At 45.7% G+C, this 25,283-nt stretch overlaps 1 protein-coding gene and 1 long non-coding RNA gene across 3 annotated transcripts; both read left to right on the top strand.

Annotated features, from left to right (window-relative positions):
• The first annotated feature begins 9,297 nt into the window (after positions 1-9,297).
• Positions 9,298-16,062, top strand: LOC119356056 (protein indeterminate-domain 4, chloroplastic-like). 2 transcript variants are annotated; one of them, XM_037622955.1, is made up of 4 exons: positions 9,298-9,559; positions 10,103-10,417; positions 11,793-12,192; positions 14,422-16,062. In XM_037622955.1, the coding sequence occupies exons 2-4, from the start codon at positions 10,180-10,182 to the stop codon at positions 15,623-15,625; spliced, it is 1,842 nt and encodes a 613-aa protein (XP_037478852.1). In that variant the 5' UTR covers positions 9,298-9,559; positions 10,103-10,179; the 3' UTR covers positions 15,626-16,062. The 2 variants fall into 2 exon arrangements, with proteins under 2 accessions (XP_037478852.1, XP_037478853.1); XM_037622956.1 differs by lacking the exon at positions 9,298-9,559 and adding an exon at positions 9,681-10,017.
• Positions 16,063-17,571: 1,509 nt separating this feature from the next.
• LOC119359789 lies at positions 17,572-18,344 on the top strand. The gene is made up of 2 exons (XR_005172661.1): positions 17,572-17,798; positions 17,963-18,344. It is a non-coding gene; the product is annotated as an uncharacterized LOC119359789 (long non-coding RNA).
• Positions 18,345-25,283: the final 6,939 nt, after the last annotated feature.

Here is a 25,283-nt window from a genome sequence, read left to right as displayed (position 1 = left end):
AGTGAACATACGTATATTTGATATACATGTTATTGATGTGTACTTTACTAGTGTTTATAGCAACCCCTCAGTATTTGATACTAGTTCAGTTGCTAAGATTAGTAACTCGAAACGGGAGTTGCAGAATAAAGACTAGTTGAGGGTGAAGTGACGATGTGTGTTGGAAGTGGTTCCAAGATTGATATGATCATCATTGCACACTCCCTATAATTTCGGGATTAGTGTTGAACCTGAATAAGTGTTATTTGGTGTTTGCGTTGAGCATGAATATGATTGGATCATGTTTATTGTAATACGGTTATTCATTTAAGTAAGAGAATAAATTGTTGTTCTGTTTACATGAATAAAACCTTATATGGTTACACACCCAATGAAAATAGTTCGTTGGATCTCGATCGTAGTGATACACATAATCATAATATTGAAACCAAAAGATGCAACGTTAATAATGATAGTGCAACTTATTTGTGGCACTGCCGTTTAGGTCATATTGGTGTAAAGCGCATGAAGAAACTCCATGCTGATGGGATTTTGAAATCACTTGATTATGAATCACTTGGTGCTTGCGAACCATGCCTTATGGGCAAGATGACTAAAGACTCCATTCTCCAGAACAATGGAGCGAGCAACTGACTTATTGGAAATAATACATATTGATGTATGCGATCCGATGAGTGTTGAAGCTCGCGGCGGGTATCGTTATTTTCTGACCTTCACATATGATTTGAGCAGATATGGGTATATCTGCTTGATGAAACATAAGTCTGAAACATTTGAAAAGTTCAAAGAATTTCAGAGTGATGTGGAAAATCATCGTGACAAGAAAATAAAAGTTTCTACGATATGATCGCAGAGGTAAAATATTTGAGTTACGAGTTTGGTCTTCAATTAAAACAATGTGAAATAGTTTCACTACTCACGCCACCTGGAACACCATAGTGTAATGGTGTGTCCGAACGTCATAACCATACTTTATTAGATATAGTGCGATCTATGATGTCTCTTACCGATCTACCACTATCGTTTTGGGGTTATGCATTGGAGACAACTGCATTCACGTTAAATAGGGCACCATCTAAGTCCGTTGAGACGACACAATCTGAACTGTGGTTTGGCAAGAAACCAAAGTTGTCGTTTCTTAAAGTTTGGGGTTGTGATGCTTATATGAAAAAGTTTCATCCTAATAAGCTCAAACCCAAATCGGAGAAATATGTCTTCATAGGATACCCAAAGGAGACTGTTGGGTACACCTTCTATCACAAATCCGAAGGCAAGACTTTTGTTGCTAAATTCGGAGTTTTTCTAGAGAAGGAGTTTCTCTCGAAGGAAGTGAGTGGGAGGAAAGTAAAAAACTTGATAAGGTAATTGTACCTTCTCCCTTATTGGAAAGTAGTTCATCACAGAAATTTGTTCCTCTGACTACTACACCAATTAGTGAGGAAGCTAATGATAATGATCATGTAATTTCAGATCAAGTTACTACCAAATCTCGTAGGTAAACCAGAGTGAGATCCGCACCAGAGTGGTATGGTAATCCTGTTCTGGAAGTCATGTTACTAGACCATGACGAACTTGCGAACTATGAGGAAGCGATGATGAGCCCAGATTCCGCGAAATGGTTTGAGGCCATGAAATCTGAGATATGATCCATGTATGAGAACAAAGTATGGACTTTGGTTGACTTGCCCGATGATCGGCAAGCCATAGAAAATAAATGGATCTTCAAGAGGAAGACGGACACTGATAGTAGTGTTACTATCTACAAAGCTAGAATTGTCGCAAAAGGTTTTTGACAAGTTCAAGGTGTTGACTACGATGAGATTTTCTCACTCGTATCTATGCTTAAGTCTGTCCGAATCATGTTAGCAATTGCCGCATTTTATGAAATCTAGCAAATGGATAAACAAAACTGCATTCCTTAATGGATTTACTAAAGAAGAGTTGTATACGATGCAACTAGAAGGTTTTGTCGATCCTAAAGGTGTTAACTAAATATGCAAGCTCCAGCGATCCATCTATGGACTGGTGCAAGAATCTCGGAGTTGGAATATACGCTTTGATAAGTTGATCAAAGCATATAGTTTTATACAGACTTGCGGTGAAGCCTGTATTTGCAAGAAAGTGAGTGGGGGCACTACAACATTTCTGATAAGTATATGTGAATGACATATTGTTGATCGGAAATAATGTAGAATTATTCTGCAAAGCATAAAGGAGTGTTTGAAAGGAGTTTTTCAAAGAAAGACCTCGGTGAAGCTGCTTACATATTGAGTATCAAGATCTATAGAGATAGATCAAGACACTTGATAAGTTTTTTCAATGAGTACATACCTTGACAAGATTTTGATGTAGTTCAAAATGGAACAGTCAAAGAAAAGGTTTCTTGCCTGTGTTACAAGGTGTGAAGTTGAGTAAGACTCAAAGCCCGACCACGGCAGAAGATAGAAAGAGAATGAAAGTCATTCCCTATGCCTCAGCCACAGGTTCTATAAAGTATGCCATGATGTGTACCAGATCTATTGTATACCCTACACTGTGTTAAGCAAGGGAGTACAATAGTGATCTAAGAGTAAATCACTGGACATTGGTCAAAATTATCCTTAGTGGAATAAGGAAATATTTCTCGATTATGGAGGTGACAAAAGGTTCATCGTAAAAAGTTACGTCGATGCAAGTTTTGACACAGATCTGGATGACTCTAAGTCTCGATCTAGATACATATTGAAAGTGGGAGCAATTAGCTAGAGTAGCTCCGTGCAGAGCATTGTAGACATAGAATTCGCAAAATACTTACGGATCTGTATGTGACAGACCCGTTGACTAAAATTATCTCACAAGCAAAACATGATCACACCTTAGTACTCTTTGGGTGTTAATCACATAAATGATGTGAACTAGATTATTGACTCTAGTAAACCCTTTGAGTATAGGTCACATGACGATGTGAACTATGGGTGTTAATCACATGGTGATGTGAACTCTTAGTGTTGAATCACATGGCGATGTGAACTAGATTATTGACTCTAAAGCAAGTGCGAGACTGAAGGAAATATGCCCTAGAGGCAATAATAAAGTTATTATTTATTTCCTTATATCATGATAAATGTTTATTATTCATGCTAGAATTGTATTAACCGGAAACATAATACATGTGTGAATACATAGACAAACAGAGTGTCACTAGTATGCCTCTACTTGACTAGCTCGTTAATCAAAGATGGTTATGTTTCCTAACCATGAACAAAGTGTTGTTATTTGATTAACGAGGTCACATCATTAGTTGAATGATCTGATTAACATGACCCATTTCATTAGCTTAGCACCCGATCGCTTCGTATGTTGCTATTGCTTTCTTCATGACTTATACATGTTCCTATGACTATGAGATTATGCAACTCCCGTTTGCCGGAGGAACACTTTGGGTGCTACCAAACGTCACAACGTAACTGGGTGATTATAAAGGAGCATTACAGGTGTCTCCAAAGGTACATGTTGGGTTGGCGTATTTCGAGATTAGGATTTGTCACTCCGATTGTCAGAGAGGTATCTCTGGGCCCTCTCGGTAATGCACATCACATAAGCCTTGCAAGCATTACAACTAATATGTTAGTTGTGAGATGATGTATTACGGAACGAGTAAAGAGACTTGCCGGTAACGAGATTGAACTAGGTATTGGATACCGACGATCGAATCTCGGGCAAGTAACATACCGATGACAAAGGGAACAACGTATGTTGTTATGCGGTCTGACCGATAAAGATCTTCGTTGAATATGTAGGAGCCAATATGGGCATCCAGGTCCCGCTATTGGTTATTGACCGGAGATGTGTCTCAGTCATGTCTACATTATTCTCGAACCGTAGGGTCCGCACGCTTAACGTTACGATGACAGTTATTATGAGTTTATGCATTTTGATGTACCGAAGTTAGTTCGGAGTCCCGGATGTGATCACGGACATGACGAGGAGTCTCGAAATGGTCGAGACATAAATATTGATATATTGGAAGCCTATATTTGGACATCGGAAGTGTTCCGGGTGAAATCGGGATTTTACCGGAGTACCGGGAGGTTACTGGAACCCCCCGGGAGCCATATGGGCCTTAATGGGCTTTAGTGGAAAGGAGAAAGGGGCAGCCCAAGGTGGCCGCGCGCCTCCCCCCTCCCCTAGTCCTATTAGGACTAGGAGAGGTGGCCGCCCCCCCCCTCTCTCTTTCCCCCTCGGGGAATCCTAGTCCAACTAGGATTTGGGGGGGGGGGGAGTCCTACTCCCGGTAGGAGTAGGGCTCCTCCTGCGCCCTCCTCCTGGCCGGTGGCCCCCTCCCCCTTGGCTCCTTTATATACGGAGGCAGGGGGCACCTCTAGACACACAAGTTGATCCTTGAGATCGTTCCTTAGCCGTGTGCGGTGCCCCCAGCCACCATATTCCACCTCGATCATATTGTAGCGGTGCTTGGGCGAAGCCCTGCGACGGTAGAACATCAAGATCGTCACCACGCCGTCGTGCTGACGAAACTCCTCCCCGACGCTTTGCTGGATCGGAGCCCGGGGATCGTCATCGAGCTGTACGTGTGCTAAGAACTCGGAGGTGCCGGAGTAACGGTGCTTGGATCGGTCGGATCAGGAAGACGTACGACTACTTCCTCTATGTTGCGTCAACGCTTCTGCAGTCGGTCTGCGTGGGTACGTAGACAACACTCTCCCCTCTCGTTGCTATGCATCACCATGATCTTGCGTGTGCGTAGGAAATTTTTTGAAATTACTGCGTTCCCCAACAACCGCGTGTGTAACCGTGATGGTCTCTTCTCGGCGGAGTCCGGGAAGTGAACACGGTGTTGGAGTAATGCTTGACGTAGGTTGTTCTAGGATCACTTCTTGATCATAGTTTCTCAACCGTGCTTTGCCTTCTCCTCTCGCTCTCTTTTGCGTATGTTAGCCACCATATATGCTAGTCGCTTGCTGCAGCTCCACCTCATACCTTTACCTTACCTATAAGCTTAAATAGTCTTGATCGCGAGGGTGTGAGATTGCTGAGTCCCCGTGACTCACAGATACTTCCAAAACCAGTTTGCAGGTGCCGGTGTTACCGAGCAGGTGACGCAACCGAGCTCAAGGAGGATCTCGATGAAGATCTTGTCCTTTGTGTTGTTTCGTTTCAGTCGATCAGTAGTGGAGCCCAGTTGGGGCGATCGGGGATCTGTGTAGCATTTGGGGTAGTCTTCTTTCATTTTGGTTCCGTAGTCGGACCTTGATTGTATCTGGATGATGTAATGCTTTATTCATGTATTGTGTGAAGTGGCGATTGTAAGCCAACTATGTATCTCTTTCCCTTATGTATTACATGGGTTGTGTGAAGATTACCTCACTTGTGACATTGCTTTCAATGCGGTTATGCCTCTAAGTCGTGCTTCAACATGTAGGAGATGTAGCCGCATCGAGGGCGTTACGGAGAGTTTCGTCAGCACGACGACGTGGTGATGATGTTGATGCAACTACCGTCGCAGGGATTCGCCTAAGCATCGCTACGATATAACAGAGGTGGATTATGGTGGAGGGGGGCACCGCACACGGCTAAGAGATCAACAGATCAATTGTTGTGTCTCCAAGGGGTGCCCCCTCCCCGTATATAAAGGAGGGAGAGGAGGAGGGGGCGGCCAAGGAGGAGGAGGCGCGCCCAAGGGGGGCAATCCTACTCCAAGTAGGATTCCCCCCTCTTTCCTAGTCCTAGTAGGAGAGGGGAAGGAAGGGGAGGAGAAGAAGAAGGAAAGGGGGGCCGACCCCCTAGTCCAATTCAGTTTGGGATAGGGGGCCCGCGCGCCCCTAGCTGGCCGCCTCTCCTCTTCCTCCACTTGGGCCCATAAGGCCCAATAATCCCCCGGGAGGTTCCGGTAACCTCCCGGTTCTCCGGTATTTATCCGATAACCCCCGGAACTCATCCGGTGTCCGAATATAACCTTCCAATATATTGATCTTTATGTATCGACCATTTCGAGACTCCTCGTCATGTCCGTGATCACATCCGGCACTCCGAACTACCTTCGGTACATCAAAACACAAAAACACATACTACCGATCGTCACAGAACTTTAAGCGTGCGTACCCTATGGATTTGAGAACTATGTAGACATGACCGAGACACGTCTCCGGTCAATAAGCAATAGCGGAACCTGGATGCTCATATTGGTTCCTACATATTCTATGAAGATCTTTATCGGTCAAACCGCATAACAACATACGTTGTTCCCTTTGTCATCGGTATGTTACTTGCCCAAGATTAGATCGTTGGTATCTCAATACCTAGTTCAATCTCGTTACTGGCAAGTCTCTTTACTCGTTCCGTAATGCAACATCCCGCAACTAACTCATTAGTCACATTGCTTGCAAGGCTTATAGTGATGTGCATTATCGAGAGGGCCCAGAGATACCTCTCCGACAATCGGAGTGACAAATCCTAATCTTGATCTATGCCAACTCAACAAGTACCATCGGAGACACCTGTAGAGCACCTTTATACTCACCCAGTTACGTTGTGACATTTGGTAGCACACAAAGTGTTCCTGCGGTAATCGGGAGTTGCATAATCTCATAGTCATAGGAACATGTATAAGTCATGAAGAAAGCAATAGCAGTAAACTAAAACGATGAAGTGCTAAGCTAACGGGAATGGGTCAAGTCAATCACATCATTCTTCTAATGATGTGATCCCGTTTATCAAATGATAACTCATGTCTATGGTTAGGAAATATAACCATCTTTGATCAACGAGCTAGTCTAGTAGAGGCATACTAGTGACACTATGTTTGTCTACGTATTCACACATGTATTATGTTTCCGGTTAATATAATTCTAGCATGAATAATAAACATTTATCATGAAATAGGGAAATAAATAATAACTTTATTATTGCCTCTAGGGCATATTTCCTTTAGACCCTCCCCAAGAAGAGCTCGCGGCAATCACTGCGATAGTACCAGCTTGGCTGGAGGCCGTCCAACAAGGCTACCGTGATGATCCTACAACACAACGCCTATTGGCAACACTCACCACTAAACAAGGACCCCCGGGATGGATTTACCTTGCAAGAGGGCATCATCCAGCAGCACAGACGCATTTGGCTGGGTGACAATGTGAAACTGCAAAAGTAGGTGCTCGCTGCTTTGCACACCGGTGCCATTTGTGGCCACTCGGGGTTCAACGCGACTTACCGACAAGTGTGTCGCCTGTTTACATGGTCAGGGATCAAGCATCATGTCAAGCTCTTCGTGGAGGCTTGTGAAACATACAAGCAAGCTAAGCCGGAAACAGGTATGTTATCCTGGTCTCTTGGAACCATTTCCCGTGCCCAACCAAGCATGGCAAATAATCACCATGGACTTCATCGAAGGCGTGCCCCGCTCCTCCGGCTACAACGATCTTGGTGGTAGTGGACAAGTTCACGCGGTATGCCCATTTCATTGCTCTATCCCACCCCTTCATGGCATTCTAGGTGGCATAGGCATTTGTGGCGAACATCTACAAGCTGCACGGTCTGCCCGAGTCAATTGTCTCAGACTATGACCCAATCTTCACCAGCATGTTGTGGAGAGAACTGTTCTGGCTCACCCACACCAAGCTTTGGATGAGTACAACACATCACCTACAGATTGACGGAAAAATCGAACGAGTGTACCAATGCCTAAAAACATTTCTTTGCTGCTTCGTCCACGCATGTCCGACTAAATGGTGTGCCTGACTGACCCTCACAGAATTTTGGTATAACACATCGCCTCATGCAGCTTTGGGCACAACGCCATTCAAAGTGCTTTATGGACACGCACTGCGGCACTTCGACATCGGTGACCTGGTGGCTGGCGCATCCCCTGACTTGGCAGAGTGGCTCCAAGATCGAGCTCAAATGGTGGCGGTCATACGACAACATCTGCTTCGCATGCGTCAGTACATGAAGGACTCCGCCGACAAGCACCGATCGGACCGTGTCTTCGCTGTCAACGACTGGGTTTTCCTCAAGGTCCAACCCTACATTCAGCGCTCGGTGACTACCCGCACCAACCAGAAGCTCGCCTTCCGCTATTTTGGGTCGTATCAAGTGCTTCAACACATTGGCGCTGCCATGTACAAGCTCAATCTCCCGGACTTCAGCGCGGTGCACTCCATCTTCCACGTGTCCCAGCTTCGACAAGCTCTTCGTCCGACGAAACTGGTGCAAGAGCAACTTCTGGCAGCGGCAGCGGCAAGCCCTACAATGGAAGAAGTACTAGAGAAACGAGTGGTTCAACATGGCAATGCGATGGTGCCTCAAGGTCTGGTCCGTTGGACTCACCAACCGCCGGAGTTCGCCACCTGGGAGGATCGCGCCGAGCTCCAGCATCACTTCCCGAAAGCTCCAGCTTGGGGCCAAACTATGTCTCGAGGGGGAGGGTATGTTACGCCCTTTGTCCATCCGTCCCACCTGCAGAGCCATCCAAGGGACGGCCAACAACTACCCCTACTGGGCTAGAACGACAGCCCCGTCCACCCCAGCCCGATAGTGTCTGGGACACGACCCGACTGGTTAAGAGGAAACAGACCCCTCCTGGGTGAGGTGACGAGAATGTACTAGGTTATAGGCGGCGGCTCTCTCCTACCGATCTCCTTTCCTCTTCCTCTGGAACCCGAGAATTTGACTGAGATTGTATCACAGACTTGTATCCAGTGATTAATCCTAGCGGGAGCATAACATTTTATTTTGTAGTTAATTCACTGACAATATGCGATGGTTGGTATAGCCATTTTTGTACCACAGATTGTGCAACAAAAAGTTTCTACGCCGGTTTGCTCATTTACACATTTATGTTTGTGGCTTACTCCTAAACGTTCAGATGGGGAATGTGATACGCAGAAATGACAATGTTTGTTACTGTTTGTTCCACAGCCTGGCCAAACACATGCGTGCAAACTAGCATCAACAAAAAGGTTAAAACAGTCTAACAGAAGTTAGGTGAACAGGGATCCAAAGCCATGCTTTTAATTTGTAGTAACGTGGTAGCAAGGCACGAAACATAAGCACACGGCCTCAATCGCACAACAATAAACCCCAAAAGAAAACCAAAACTAAGCCAAGGGGAAAAGAAAAGGCCTTGCGCGCGCGCGTGTGAGATGGCGAGAGGTAAGCCCCACGCAGCAGTCGGTGGACCCGACCCTCACACGCTCCACGACGCCGCTGGGCTGCGTGAGCTTGCCCCCGCCCCCCGTCCCCTCTCTCTTTCCTCTCCCCTTTTCTCCTGCTCCGGCCTGTATATATAATCCCCATCTTTTATATATTTCCATGGTGCGCATAGGCCTGGGAAGGAGCAGAGGCAAGATTTCAGCAATTAATTTTATAGAGCGAGCGAGAGGGGGGCATATAAGAGCGTGGGAGGGAAGAGATAGATAGATAGAGAAAGAAAAGTATGACAAGGAGATGAAAGAAATGAGACAACAACCCTCTTAGCCTCCTCCCCGGCCCTCTCCTCCGCCCCCTCTCCTCCACTTCTATCCCCTCGGTTTCAAGCAAGAGACGAAGCTAGCAGGGAGAGAGTGAGGTATCCCATGTTTTTTTCCTCCTCCTCTAGTTCCTTGTTGCGTTCCTTTCCAAATTTTTAAATATCTGTATGTATGTGAGTTCTGCGGGTGTGGGTGTTTGCGAGCTTTTGTTCGTATGCCTTCTCTCTCTTTTTTTACTTTGTTTTGAGTGCAACTGTTTGTTTGTTTGGATTTCCCTGTCCACTTTGTTCTTTTGTTAATCTCGGAAGGGTCCTAAGCGGCCGAGGCCTTGGAGTTTTTCTCGGCTTCTTGTCGATTTGTTTGTTGTTTCAGATCGGTTCCAAGGTATATGAGATAGGTATAGCCATCACGCGCTCAGGGAATTTTGGGGCCTTTCCATCTGCTCCCTCTTCCTCACAACCAGTTCTGCCTCTTTCGTCCTCGTCGTTCTCCTCCTTAATTTGTCTTGATAGCTCGGGCCTCGGGGAGCAAGAGTCTTCCAGATCTCTCTCTCATGGTCGCTTGCTTGCATGCGCTGTGCAGTGTCAGTTTTTACTCTCTTAATTGCGACGTCTCACATGGAAAATCTTGCTTTGTTTCAGCGAAGGGGGGAAGAAGAAGGAGCACTGCCAATCCAAGAACAATCCGGAGTTGGTGTGACGACCTAGGTTGGGAGCCGATGGCATCGAATTCATCGGCAGCGGCGGCGGCGGCGTTCTTCGGGATGAGGGATGGGGACCAGCAAGACCAGATGAAGCCGCTGATATCACAGCAGCAGCACCACCACCACCACCACCAGCAGCAGCACCAGCTGGCAGCGGTGGCACTTTCCGGCGCGGGGAGCGCGGCGCCTGCCGCGTCCAGCCAGGGCGCTCCGGCGGCGGCACCACCGGCCAAGAAGAAGAGGACTCTACCCGGTAATCTAATCGTGGACCCTGGTTAATATTTCCAGTCATGCATGCTAACTGCAAGGTCTTGTCTGGACTGATTGGCGTCTTATCGTTTGGTTCCTGACAGTGCAAGCATCTTCTCTCACATGCGCACACTCGGGGTTTTCTCTCTCTATTTTTCAGTATCTTCTCTTTTATTTACTCAGTTACTTCCTGCTTGGTTTCTTGCTCGGTAGTGAATTAATACTTGGTAGTACTGCTGGAGAATTGCACGTTTTTTTGTGTGTAGTAACTGACGTGTGTGTAATTGAGCGACAGTCTGTTCTTGCTACCACACACGCCTTAATTTCACTCCCTAATTTCCCAGCTTGTACTCTTTTACTGCAACTCCTTAATTTCTTCTCATCTATCCCTGGTTCAGTGGATCCGTTCCCCTATACTCAGGGTCTACTTCAATTCGAAGTTTGCTGTAGCCTCGAGGAAGATACTTGGCCTTCAATTCGCTCCTTGCTAATCAATACGAGTTCATTTAAAGCTCTGTACTATCACCTGAAAGGAGGACAATTAATTCAGGTGACGAACAGGAACTAGGGTACTTTACTCGTGGCTCTAGATCGAGTAGGCTCCTCCTTGTCCCGGCCGGTTTCTTCTTCTTCCAAAGTCTCGTGTTCTCATCAGATCAGTCGGTTCCAGAATTTCTAACACAATTTTTTTAGTTTTTATTTATCTTTGGTAGGAAAGAAGAACCGTATACCATACTGGTTGGATAGTTCTTTTTTTTTCTTGCTTCAAGATTCCATGTATACATGAGCTGTCATCCTCTCCACTGGAGCACATTCAATTCTTTTCCCCAACTATGAGGTGCAAGCAGGAGCGAGGGCACAATCCATGACAATTCCTTTGTTCTCTATATCACTTCCTGCAAACTTCTTTCTTCCCCAAAATCTCATGCAAATATTCTCTTCTCCGTGCTCTAGTTTGTCTCTACTCTCTAGCTCACCGGCCCCCACCCAGGGAAGTAAGCAACGATATCTTCTCAAATTAATCCGTGATTTCTACTAGCTCCAATGGGATTATTCACTCATTGATCATGTGCGAGCGCCTCACAGATAAGGAAAATTAACACTCCAACAATAAGAAATCGCCCACGGCATACAATTAATAAGACCCTTGCTCAAATATTTGCTCTTCTAGAAGCATATATATCCTTCCTACCTGTCCAAGCATGGAACGCCCTAAATATATGGCCACCCATTCTTAATTCCAAGCATTTTATTGATTGTCTTATGCATGACGTATCGAGTCATCAATTGGGATACCTTTTTTGTATGCAAAGCAAATTGTCATATTTGTATATATGCACTGTATTTGATGATGAGATGCATGGTGGAATTGGTTGCAGACCCGGACGCGGAGGTGATCGCGCTGTCGCCCAAGACGCTGATGGCGACGAACCGGTTCGTGTGCGAGGTGTGCAACAAGGGGTTCCAGCGGGAGCAGAACCTGCAGCTGCACCGCCGCGGCCACAACCTGCCGTGGAAGCTGAAGCAGAAGAACCCGAACCAGGTGCAGCGCCGGCGCGTGTACCTGTGCCCGGAGCCGACGTGCGTCCACCACGACCCGTCCCGCGCCCTGGGCGACCTCACCGGCATCAAGAAGCACTTCTGCCGCAAGCACGGCGAGAAGAAGTGGAAGTGCGACAAGTGCTCCAAGCGCTACGCCGTGCAGTCCGACTGGAAGGCGCACTCCAAGATCTGCGGCACCCGCGAGTACCGCTGCGACTGCGGCACCCTCTTCTCACGGTAACTTACCAGCCACCGCTCCCTACCCAGCTTCTTCTACCTATATACTGTCTTCTGCATTTCCACCACTACGATATCTACATAGATAGAATGTACGTGAAATCGATCAGGCCTCGCTGCATGCATGGCGCTGCGTGTATACCGTAATGGGCATTGCTTTGGTTTAGGGTTAGGGTTTTGATCGGGCTTGTGTCGATGTCGATCGACATTGTTGTCGTCCGAGCTCCTGCTTCCTTCCTTCTCTGGCTAGCCTGCTGAGAAGGAAAGCAATAGAGACGGCCGCGGGCGACGAAGGTGAGTGAGAGAGAGGGGCGCACAGTGAAACTGCTCGCACGTGAAATGGGCTGGAATATTTTGAGTCCTTTGGCACTGCCCAGAAGCCATCCTTTCCCTTTCCTAGCTTGCTGCCTTGGGAAGATGGAACCAGAAACAAGCTCTCTCTCCTCTCTCTAGCCAGACACACGCTACAGACTAAGACATCTGTTACACTGTCCTGTAGACCCGCATTCCTCCTGGTCCAACTCGTCAGCAGCTTGCAGGCTTTCTCTTTTACCCTCTCTCTTCCATAGCTTTCTCTCTCTACTGCATCGCTTGGCTGCCATGTAGGAGTAGGCAGCTAAACTTCTCATGTGAGTTGGCTGGCCGGCTAAGATGTGGCAGAGCCGTTCGTTGGCCGTGGCAGCGACCAGCGAGAGAGGCCCACGCCTTTTCATGGATGCGTCGCAATGTCCATCCCATGTCTCATCGCCCATGCATCGCCAGCCTAGTTGCAAGTGTAACTTGAGGAACTGTTCATTCATTGATGGACTTAAGCTGCATTCATTCATTCATTCAAGTGGTCACTCCTCTCTTTCATGTTTTGGCATAAAATTCTCCAATGGGGAGTTAGCACTTAGGGAAACACCAACAGGAGTTGCATTCATGAGGAATGGAGTGTCGTCTCTTTTTTCACTGTTCCTGCAAGGGAAGAGACCTGATGATATAAAAAAAAGGAAACAATTCGGCGCTTCTTCTCTGAGCGTAAATCTATAGTGCATGTCTTTTTTTTACCAAGTACAGAAGCCATAGTATGTTCCATATGCATCCATATGATAATTTTTACACATTCAACTGTAGAGGCGGAGTACACTAAGTACGAATAATTGGCATTATTTGTTTTGAGCTCCTTGATTTGGGGGGTAGTAGGCTTTTTTAAGTTTCACTGGCGCAGGCTTTTGCTTTTTCCTGTGTCAAGGCGCCTCGGGAGGCGAGCTTACCAGCCCCGCAAAGTTTTCTGCTCTACGCAGCTCCTTGGTGTGTGTGTTCGTGTGCATGACAATGTCTGATGTCTTTGTCTGGAAGCCTTTCTCCTTTGAAGCTTCCTACTAGTGGGAACCTATGAGAGGCGTAGCATGGCAAGCTATGATGAGATTTCTCCTTTCCCCCGGCGCGGCCTCTCCCTTGATTGACACACATCGATTTCTGGGATCTTGGGCTTGCTTTGTGGTGCATGCATGCATGGATTCATACTATACCCAACACCTTTGACCCATGCTACCAGTTTCCTAATTTTAGCACTAGTCGATCTTTGGACAGCAAGGTGTGGTGGTACACAAGCGATAATAGTCAAACCCTATTCCTCCTTTGGAAACATATGTTACTTGAACAGAGATAAAAACCACGGCCACCACATTTGCAAGCTGTTTCTTTCTTTTACTGTGACATGGCTGGTGCACAAGGGGGAGATGCGCACCCTGTCGCTGTAGCAGCTATGGACACTGGGAATGGCACTGTTCAGATGCATGGGATACCAGCTACTACAAACACAACATTCAGTAGCACAGTCGGTCCGTCCTCGTCCCGTCCCGCGGCCCAGTTGCGCAGTGCTCACATGTCGATCAGAAAACAATATCTTAGCCCGAGATGCCGCTAGCTCGCCTCGGGGCGTGCGCCCCCTTCCAGCGTGTCATGCATGCGTCGTCGCCATGCAGCCCGGTGCAGGGCGCTGTTCGCTTTTCAGGCTTCTCAAGCTCTTCTCACATCAACTTTACTGTTCCCTTTTACTGCACGGCCCATGCATTGGCATGCGACGGCGCTGCCTGCGCTCTGACCTAAGTTGCAGATCGAGCAGAGACCATGGCAGTGTGGTGTGGTGTGAGAGCACATGACGACATGTGACTGATGGTGGTGGTGTGGTGTGCTGATGTTTATCGTGTTTCTGATTATTTTCTGTTGTGTTATTGTATGCAGGAGGGACAGCTTCATCACCCACAGGGCCTTCTGCGACGCCCTGGCGCAGGAGAGCGCCAGGCTGCCGCCGACGAGCCTGAGCAGCCTCACCAGCCACCTCTACGGGGCTACTAACGCTGGCAACATGGCGCTGAGCCTGTCCCAGGTGGGATCCCACCTCAACTCCACCCTGCAGCATGACGGTCACCACCACCACCCGTCCCCGGAGCTCCTGCGCCTCGGCGGAGCGGCTGGCGGAGGCAGCAGCAGCATCGCCGCGCGCCTCGACCACCTCCTGTCGCCCTCTGGCGCGTCAGCGTTCCGCCCGCCTCAGCAGCAGCCCCAGTCGGCCTTCTTCCTCAACGCGGCGCCGGGGCAGGATTTCGGGGACGAGGCGGGCAATGGGTCACACTCCTACCTGCAGTCCAAGCCGTTCCATGGCCTCATGCAGCTCCCAGACCTCCAGGGCAATGGTGCGGGAGGGCCCGCCTCTTCGGGCCATGGCCTCTTCAACCTGGGCTTCTTCTCCAACAATGGCAATAGCTCGGGGTCTAGTCATGAGCATGCAAGCCAGGGAATGATGAGCAACGACCAGTTCAGCGGCGGAGCTGGCGGCGGTGGCTCTGAGGTATCAGCAGCGGCGATTTTCGGCGGGAACTTTGTTGGTGGTGATCACATTTCGCAGGCTGGGATGTACAACGACCAGGCGCCCATGCTGCCTCAGATGTCTGCGACCGCACTGCTCCAGAAGGCGGCGCAGATGGGCGCGACCTCCAGCCCCAACGGCGCGGCGTCCATGTTCCGGGGCTTCGTGGGCTCTTCGCCGCACGGGCGACAGGGGACACCGCAGCAGCAGATGGACCAGAACGATGCGAACCTGAACGAGCTGATGAACTCTCTGGCTGCTGGCGGCGGCGTCAATGCCGCGGCGATGTTTGGCGGCGCTAACGGCGGTCCCGCCGGGATGTTTGATCCAAGGATGTGCGACATGGATCAGCACGAGGTGAAATTCAGCCAGGGAGGAGGTGGTGTTGGTGGCAACGGTGGTGGTGCTGGCGGCGGCGGCGGCGACATGACGCGGGACTTTCTTGGCGTGGGCGGAGGCGGCATCGTGCGCGGGATATCGACACCGAGAGGAGACCACCATCAGAGCAGCAGCGACATGAGTTCCTTGGAGGCCGAGATGAAGTCGGCTTCGTCCTTCAACGGAGGCCGGATGCCATGATCGACGGATCGATCAAGCTTACACAAGCGTAAGCTCCGATCTGTCGAGTGAGTCTGAGACTTGAAGCAACCTGGAATTAGCGCATGCATGCATGAGAGGAGTAAGGTTAGCGAGTTAGCAACTAAGTTGATCGCATGAGTAAGGTTACATGCATGGGATAAGGCTACCTAGCTAAGCTCTCCATGGCCTGAAGACTTGGAGTACCGTGAAAGAGAGGCGTCTTCTGAGACTAATTAAGTAATTAGCTAGTGCGAGTGAACGCTTGCATGTGATGACGACCCTAGCTTGGTCGTCGAGGAGTTTGGAGTCTGTGTTCTTGTTCTTGTCGTCTGTTTTCCTTCCCTGTAATTGGATGTTTGTTGGGTTAAATATAGTTCCCGAGATAGAAGAACCAATAAGACTATTTTGAAGTTTCAACAAAAAAAACCCTTTTATTAGTATTATTTTCTTATTCCCCTCCTCTTTTAGTAAAATAACTAGCACAAATGCCCGTGCGTTGCAACGGGAGACATTGTTATCTCCCTAATATGTCAGCGAGTTTCTTCAGTTTCATCAATGCAGTTTTCGTTGCGGGACTCATTCTCTTCTTCTCACGTCACCATCCTCATTCCCTAGCTACATATTGATTCAAGCCGATTTATTGAGTCTATCAATAACTGGTAACTTCGGGACATCTATAAATTGATAGTTTTGATTCTAAGGAGGTGAGGTGGCACTATTTATTTAATGATAATAGGAAGAGCCGACTTAGTGAGTTGTATTATTTTTCAGACACAATGCAATATAAGTTATGTAATTGCAATCGATTTACTCGGAGCATATGTTACAAAGAAAACACTAAGTGTTTTGTTCATTTTTCTTATGCCCAATCAAAAAATAAATTGTGACAGGTCATGGCCCAAAGCATGTCCAGCCCAGTTGGTTTCCAGCGCCTAGCACGAGCACGCACGCATGCGGCTCGGCGACCGACCCGGTGATTCCTATATGACGCTCGTTAACATCAAATCTTCGTAACTTCGCTGAAGAACGAGACTTGTCGCTTCCACTTGGGCTGGCCCACGATTCAGCTTCGCACCTATTTCTTTGTTGTTGTTTCTTCGTTGCGGCATCTTGGGAACCTTCCTGAAGGTTCCTGGCCGGTTTTGGGAACTTTGTAGAAGGTTTCCTGGATTGGTGTTTTCTGCTTTGTTTTCACAAGGTTTTATTCTATTTTCGATTTTTTCTTCCTTTTCTTTTTCTCTGCTTATTCCTTTTTTTCTTTCTTTTCATTTTTTACTATTTCTTTTCTCTGTTTTACATTGTATAGTATATATAAAAGGTCCACCACATATTAAAAGATGTTCATCGTATATTAAAAAAGTATTCACCTTATATTATTAAAAAAATGTTATATGAAGAAATTGTTCACCTTGTATTTTAAACTTGTTCATCGTGTATTAAGAATTTGTTCAACGCATACTATGAAATGTTCATTGTGTATTTGGAACAATTGTTCAGCGTATATCACAGAAATGTTTAGTGCGTTTTTACAAATTGTTCAGCGTATATGACGGAAATGTTCAGTGCGTTTTTACAAATTGTTTAGTGTGTATTTGAATAATATTCATGGTATACTAATAAAATGTTCAATGAGTATTTTAAATTATTTTGTAAAAATTGTTCACAGTTAAAAAAAATTGTTCAGATTTTCGAAATTTAATCACAATTTTAGATTATTGTTCAAGTTTTTCGATTATTGTTCCTGTTTTCAAATTTTGTTCACGTTTCCAAAAAGTTCAGAATTCCCTTTTGTTCACCGTATTGAAGAAAAAATAATATTAGAAAATCTTCAATTTTTTGTCCAAGAAATGTTGTAAATGTTGAAAAAACTCGTATACTCAGTCCATAGCTTAGCTGGCTAGCACTGCTAGCTCTCGACCGACCCCTCAATGCTCTCGCGCTTGCATGCCACCCGTCGCCGTGATGCACTCTCTTTTTCTTATTATTTATTTATTGTTTTAGCCGTGATGCATGCACGCATGAGCCCGTCTACGCCTCTCGCGCGGGTGTCATGTGGCCCGACGCACCGCTGCGTGTCGCTCCATCAAACCTTATCTTCTCGGCCAGCACAGCTCATCCTCGTCTCTCCCTCACTCCCTCCCCCCTTCCAGCTATAGATGCAGATGGCATCGAGGTCACCCCCGAGCCTCCCGACTCCTCTTTCCTCCACGGGCTCAGCTCAGCGCCCGCCCCCAATCCCTCGCGCACGCCGCGACCCACACCGGCTCCAGCGCCTCTCCTTCTCCTTCTTCATGTTTCCTCCTCACCTTCTTAGCCTTTTTTTCCTTGGTCATGCAGGGAGCACGCAAGGAGCCTCGCCACTACAAACGGATCCGGCTGCCCTTGATCGTCCCCGACCTCGTCTATTCCTCCCGTCGCCGGATTTGACGCCCGCCGGATCCGTCCAGATTTGCCGTCGCCGCTCCTCCCCGTGGCCGGATTTGACGTGTCACCGCCGGATCCGCCTCCATCGGACCGGATCCGGCCGCCCTCGACCGTCCCCGGCCTCGTCTGCTCCTCCTGTCGAGCGATTTGATGCGCCGCCTCCGGATCTGCCTCCACCGGACCGGATCCGTCCGGATTCGACTGCCCTCGACCGTCTCCGTTCCCCTTCTAATTATCCTCACCTCTGTTTGCTGATTTTTGTGTTCGCTTGTTGAATAATCGATGTGTACCTATATGAACTGGTGAGATTAGGTGTAATTAACCGATGTGGTATTAGGTTCGTTCTGATTTAGCCATGTACTGCGGGTTAATTAACGGAAAAGGCAGGGGTGTTTATGTAAAATAACGCGACGGACGACCAGAAGCAATCGCTGCTTTATTAGTATAATAATAATAAGGTAAGAAAAAATGCTGATGTTACGATGCAATTAATCATGCTAGATCATATTCAGAAGGTGATTTGGTGATTTTTTTCCTCCAGAAAAAGTATTGCTATGATATTTTTTGTGGAGTTTGTGTACAGTTAATAATCATGCCTAATGTAGATAGAAATGATACCATTTTGGAACATGGGGATTTTATATGGTTCATTTTCCCTATAAACGAGCAATATCTCCCAAATGCACGGACAAAATTCATGAACAATGTTGAATTACTAATTTAATCGCTGGAAAAGTTCTGATTTTCTTCTGATAGTATTTGTATAAAAATAACATTTTAAAAAAATATGAACCCGTTGTCCGGTCAAAAGGTGGTTTTGCTCCCGCATAAAGAGTTTGCTTTTTAATTTATTATTACAATCAAGTTTCTCGGTTACTAGGTTGTGGGTGCGGTATTGCAAATTCGGGAGATATTCTTGTGACTAATTTCCAAATATGCTTGCCCATGTGTTAATAGGTAGTTTTCATGATATAGAGGAAGGGGGAGAAGGGACATCCTGTTGAAAATCATCTGAGATTTGAGAGATATGAGTTAGTGATTGGAGGAAGCATGAATGGGTACTCAGCATGAAGGGGATTTGGGGAAATTCTGGATCGTTCCTCACCGATCCCTTCTCTCAGAGAACCACCTAATCATGCTAATACACCGACACTCCCTATCGAGACTGGGCGAATATATCATATAGAACCCGTCTTGCTACAAAACATGGAACATATTTTTTTTGTCTAGAAGTCCTTTTGTAAGGGCATATACTAGTTGACTTCCTGAAGCGACGTATGAAAGGCAAATTACTCCTCCATCAAACTTATTCTTGCTTTTCTACTGCGCTGGTCCTATGGGGACTTTAACACGGGGACTTCTCAAATGTCTACTACAACAAGTTTTGCCTGGCTTCGGTGAGGGAGGGGCAATGACAACGGCGCTTTAGCGGTTGTAGTCATCGTTAGGTTGTCTACGGATTTGTATGTAATTTTCATTATTTCGGGTGTTTGTTGCACATCCGTAATTAAGATGAATAAATCGAAAGCTTTCTCGCAAAAAAAGTAACGATCAATCTCTACGTGCTTGGTTCGGTCGTACTGAACAAGGTTATCAGCAATGCCAGTAGCAGCTTTGTTGTCACAGTATAGACCGGAGGCCTGTACTTGTACAAACCGCAACTCTGCTAGGAGAATGTGCAACCATAATAACTCACAAAAAGCATGAGGAATGGATCCGAACTCAGCCTCTGTAGTGGATCAAGCCACACTACCCTTTGTATTTTTCTTCGCCATGAAACTAGGTTCGTTCCAACAGATGTGAAGTGACCAGACGCTGAGAGGCAGTTATCTAGAGAACCTGCACAATCGACATCAGTATATCATCCAACTTGCAAGTCCCCATAAGAGGTCTCTTCCTTAGCACCCCTTAAGATATCGTAGGATCCTATTCACAACTTCCATATCTGCTGATTTTTCGTCATGGATATATTGGCTAACTGCACTCACAACACAAGCAATATCTGACGGGTATGAGACAACTATATCAACCTTCCAACTAGTCTGAGCGTTTGATCAACTGGTGTCCCTGCATCAACATGTCTCACCTCAAAATGAGTGTTGATCTAATTTAATTGTCCTTATTCATTTATGTATTTTGTTGTTTTTTCATATGTTTGAGCAGAACACATATCTAACATTTTGTGACCATTAATATTTCATTCAGACATCAGTTTTTAAATTCACTTTAATCAGTAGTGGTAATTCAAAGTTAAAAATCCAAATTGATGAATTGTAAGTAACCATGTCCAACATGTAGCCTCCCCTGATAAAATCCTACCTCAGAGCATTGGTTGATTTTGTCCCCCATTTTTATGCCACTTCAGATGCATACATTTAAGTTTCAATGTTTGCAGAATTGATTGTTTCATTTCATTCAGTCGTTGCATGATTAAGAAAAATACCATATTTTCAATCTCCCATACCATGGATGCATGATTAAGAAAGATACTGAGATTGTCCCAAAAAAAGAGTGATGATTCCCCTCCATGTTTTAAGAGGTAAAATAAGCTACATGGATTAGTTTGATGGTACCATCAGCCTAATTAGATGATGAGGTGATTATTAGCTTGAACAATACTATTTTCCTAATTTGCTTAGGGAAAAGTCAGTTTGTGCCACTTCTGAAGTTGCATATTCGATTCCTACCACTCAAACTTCCATATTTCGGCATGTGCCACTAGTGCTTGCAAAGAAATTATATGCATGCCTCTACACACTGTCTCCGCCAGTTGTCGTCAACTTATCATCTCCGTTGCGTCATTTCCTTACATCTGAATCCACCGCTTCACCATGTCAACTCTAGCGACGAGGAGACTCTGTTGACCCTTCCGGCTGATCTGCGCGTCCACCGTTGAGGCCATATTTCGATTTCACCACTCTGATATGGCCCACCAATATTGACGAGGAAACTCAGTTGACATCCGACCGATGTGGGGGCCTGCCATTGAGGACAAAAATTCCATTTTGCCGCTCCGATGTGGCCCCACTTGCAGCGATCGCTAGTGGCACATTCCAAATATTTGACCATGTAGATAAAAAAATTGTGGCTAGTGCCCCTTTCTTCTAGCCAGCTCTAGTCACGCCATCATGTGCTCCTCCACCTCTGCCACCACCAGGTCATTGCTGGCGAGGTTCAATGCCTCCGACGCCACCGCCATGTCCTTCCTTTGCCCCGATCTTGATTGCGTTAATGGACGGCGGCCTCTGGAGCCCCGTGAAAGAGACATTTTCCCATCGGGGGTAATAAATCCACCATTATTTTGTACTTTCTTGCGATCCCCCTTTTGCGATCCGAATAGTGTGTCCATGCTCCTTTTTTGTAGGCTGGCACATCCCGCCGCCTTGATGGTGTTGTTGAAGAAGATTCAGCATGGGTGTCACACTGCCCGATGGTAAGTTCGCGCAGCGTGTTCCCCTGTCAATTACTTCTAAACGCCAGCATATTCACTCAAAGGATCTGTCCCAAGATCTGCCTTCGCCCCTTCAGATGGATGGCGATCCTCAGTAGAGGCAATCCATGTCTACGGGCCAGGCAGGCTCCTCGTCCTCACATGCATCGGTTGCCGACAGGGGAGGGTGGAAGTCGTGCATGGTGTCGCAAGGTCACCTGACCAGCTCTCCAATGTTGGCTAACTGCCACCATTGGAGGTGGCCCATGCGCGTCTAGGGATCATCGCCATTGGCTAGGACCCCGCTAAGGAGTTCATCCCCAATCTTTGGGAGAACGGGCAAATATGCTTCATTCCCTTCCTTATTCGAGGCTTGGGCTTTCCAATTCACTCCTTTTCATGGGCCTCCATCACTTGTACTGTCTTTAATTGCATCATTTATCCCCCAATTCAAGTGGATAAGACTTCTCCCATGTCCTTAAGAACAAAAGTAACTACTCACAAATCATATTCATGTTCAAGATCAGAGGGGTATTGAATATGCTTGAGGATTTGAATATTTGATCTTTCACCAGATAAACCAACTAGCATCAACTACAAAATGTAATCAACACTACTACAAACCCACAGGTACCAATCTGAGGTTTTGGAACAAAGATTGAATACAAGAGATGAACTTGGGTTTGAGATGAGAAGGTGTTGGGGAAGATGTTGATGAAGATTGGTCCTCCCACAATGAGAGGATCGTTGGTGATGTTGATGGCTTTGATTGCCCCCTCCCGGAGGGAAATGTCCCCGCGGAATCGCTCCGCCAGAGAGCAAAAGTGCTCCTGCCCAGGTTCCGCCTTGAGACTGCGGCACTTCGTCCCGAAAGTCTTCCTCTTATTTTTTTTTCTAGGTCAAAACCCCTCATATAGCAGAAGATGGGCACTGGGGGCCAGCTATGGGACCCATAAGGCATCAGGGCGCACCTGGAAGGGTGGCCACGCCCTGTTGCCTTGTGAGCAGTAGGTGCCCCTCTCTGGTATTTCTTTACTCCAGTATTTTCTATATATTCAATAAAAAATCTCCATGAAGTTTCACGTCATTTCGAGTTGTGTAGAATAAGTATCTCTATTGTAAATTTTTCAGGTCTAGAATTGCAACTGTCGGCAATCTCCTTCTCGAAGTAAATCTTGCAAATTAAGAGAGAAAAGGCATTAGAATTGCATCATAAAGTGGAATATTGACCAAAAACAATATAAATAATAGTAGGAAATCATGATGCAAAATGGACGTATCAATACGTTGGAGACGTATCACACCCCAAGGTAATATTCAAGGAAGACCCAAGCGTCAACACTTGGGGATGCCGTGGATGGCATCCCCTCTTTCGTCTACAATCCGTTGGTATACTACTTGGAGCTATATTTTTATTCATCACATGATATGAGTTTTGCTTGGAGCATTTGTATTATAGTAGTCTTTGCTTTGTTTGCTTCTTAGTTTGCCACAATCATTGTTTGATGCACACACCTTTTGAGAGGGACATGCATTTCTCCATGATTTTTTTAAAATACTCTATGTGCTTCACTTATATCTTTTGAGCTAGGCGGTTGCTCTAGTGCTTCACTTATATCTTTTAAAGCACGGTGGTGGTTATATTTTAAAGAAATAGTTGAACTCTCGTCCTTAATTTATATCTTTTTTAGAGTCTAATAAATAGTAATGACAATTTACACGAGTTATAAGACTAGTCCATAAAGGATAGGTATTCAAGAGGGATATAATAAAAACTTTCATGTAGATCACTGAATATGATAAGTTTGATTCCTTGCAATAGTTTTATGATATTATGATGGTAATATGTGGGCGTACTAGTGAATGATTGTGGTTTAGTAAGAATATTGGTGTTAAGGTTTGTGATTCCTGAAGCATGCATGTATAGCCTTTAGTTATGCGATGAAGTTAGAGCATAATTTATTATTGAGTGTTGCTACTTCTTAAGCTTGCGTTGATTTTCCCTTGAAGAGGAAAGAGTGATGCAACAAAGTAGAGATAAGTATTTCCCTCAGTTAAGAACCAAGGTATCAACCCAGTAGGAGGAACACACAAGTCCCCAATAGATGCACATGCACAAACTAGCAAACACTTGCACACAACGCGAAAAAAGGGGTCGTCAATCCCTTCACGGTCACTAGCAAGGGTGAGATCTGATAGATATAGATATAAAAGATAAGTAAAAGTATAAAATAAAGTAAAGATAAATAAATTGCAGCAAGGTATTTTTGGGTTTTGGTTTTATAGATCTGAAAAATATGATTAAAATAGACCCTCAGGCCATAGGTTTCACTAGAGACTTCTCTCTTGAAAGAAACATACAATGGGTGAACAAATAACTTTTGAGCAATTTATAGAAAAACGCATAGCTATGACGATATCTAAGGCAATGATCATAAATATAGGCATCACGTCCCTGACAAGTAGGACGACTCCTGCCTGCATCTACTACTATTACTCCACACATCGACCGCTATCCAACATGCATCTAGTGTGTTAAGTTAACAAGAACAAAGCAACGCCTTAAGCAAGATGACATGATGTAGAGGGATAGATCCAACCAATATGGTAAAACCCCCCATCTTTTTATTCTTAATGGCGACAATACAAATACGTGCCTCGCTACCCCTACGGTCATTGGATGAGGACACCGCAAGATTGAACCCATCACAAAGCACCTCTCCCATTGCAAGAAAGATCAATCTAGTTGGCCTAACCAAATCAATAGATCGGAGAGAAATACAAAGCTATATTAATCATGCATAAAAGAGTTCAATGAAGACTCAAATAATATTCATAGATAATCTGATCATAAACTCACAATTCATCGCATCTCAACAAAAGCATCGTAAACGAAGATTACATCAAATTTATCTCCAAGAACATCAAGGAGAACATTGTATTGAAGACCAAAGAGAAATAAGAAGCCATCTAGCTACTAGCTATGGACTCGTAGGTCTGCGGTAAACTACTCACACATCATCGGAAGGGCAACAAGGTTGGTGTAGAGGCCCTCCATGATCGAATCCCCCACGGTGGAGTGCCGGAAAAGTCCCCAAGATGGGATATCACGAGAACAGAAGCTTGTGGCGGCGAAAGAGTATTTTTGTTGTTCCCTCTGGTATGAGGGAAATATTTTGGTATTTATGGAGCAGAGATTAGGGTTAGGGGAGTCCCGAGGGGCCCACAAGCCTGGGGGCACCCCTAGGGCGCGCTTGTAGGGCGTGTGGCCCTCTCGTGGCTCCTCTGGCCTCCTCACGAAGCTTCGTAGTTGTCTTGTGGCCCATGAAAAATTCTCAAAAAGTTTTGTTGCGTTTGGACTCCGTTTGGTATTGATTTTCTGTAAAATACAAAAATAAGGAAAAACAACAACTGGCACTGGGCACTAGGTTAATAGGTTAGTCCCAAAAATGATATAAAATAGCATATTAATGCATATAAAACATCCAAGATGGATAATATAATAGCATGGAACAATAAAAAATTATAGATACGTTGGAGACGTATCAAGCATCCCCAAGCTTAATTCTTGTTCGTCCTCGAGTAGGTAAATGATAAAAACAGAATTTTTGATATGAAATGCTACCGACCATGTTTATCAAGTAATCTTTCTTATTGTGGCAGGAATATTCAGATCCATAAGATTCAAAATGGAACTTTAATATTGGCATAAAAACAATAATACTTCAAGCCTACTAATAAAGCAATCATGTCTTCTCAAAATATCATGGCTAAAGAAAGTTAACCCTTAAAAATCATATAGTC

This window comes from Triticum dicoccoides, chromosome 2A (assembly GCF_002162155.2).
Source record: "Triticum dicoccoides isolate Atlit2015 ecotype Zavitan chromosome 2A, WEW_v2.0, whole genome shotgun sequence".
NCBI lineage: Eukaryota > Viridiplantae > Streptophyta > Magnoliopsida > Poales > Poaceae > Triticum > Triticum dicoccoides.
The sequence above is the reverse complement of the archived record's forward strand: the minus strand, read 5'-3'. Positions and strand labels throughout refer to the sequence as shown.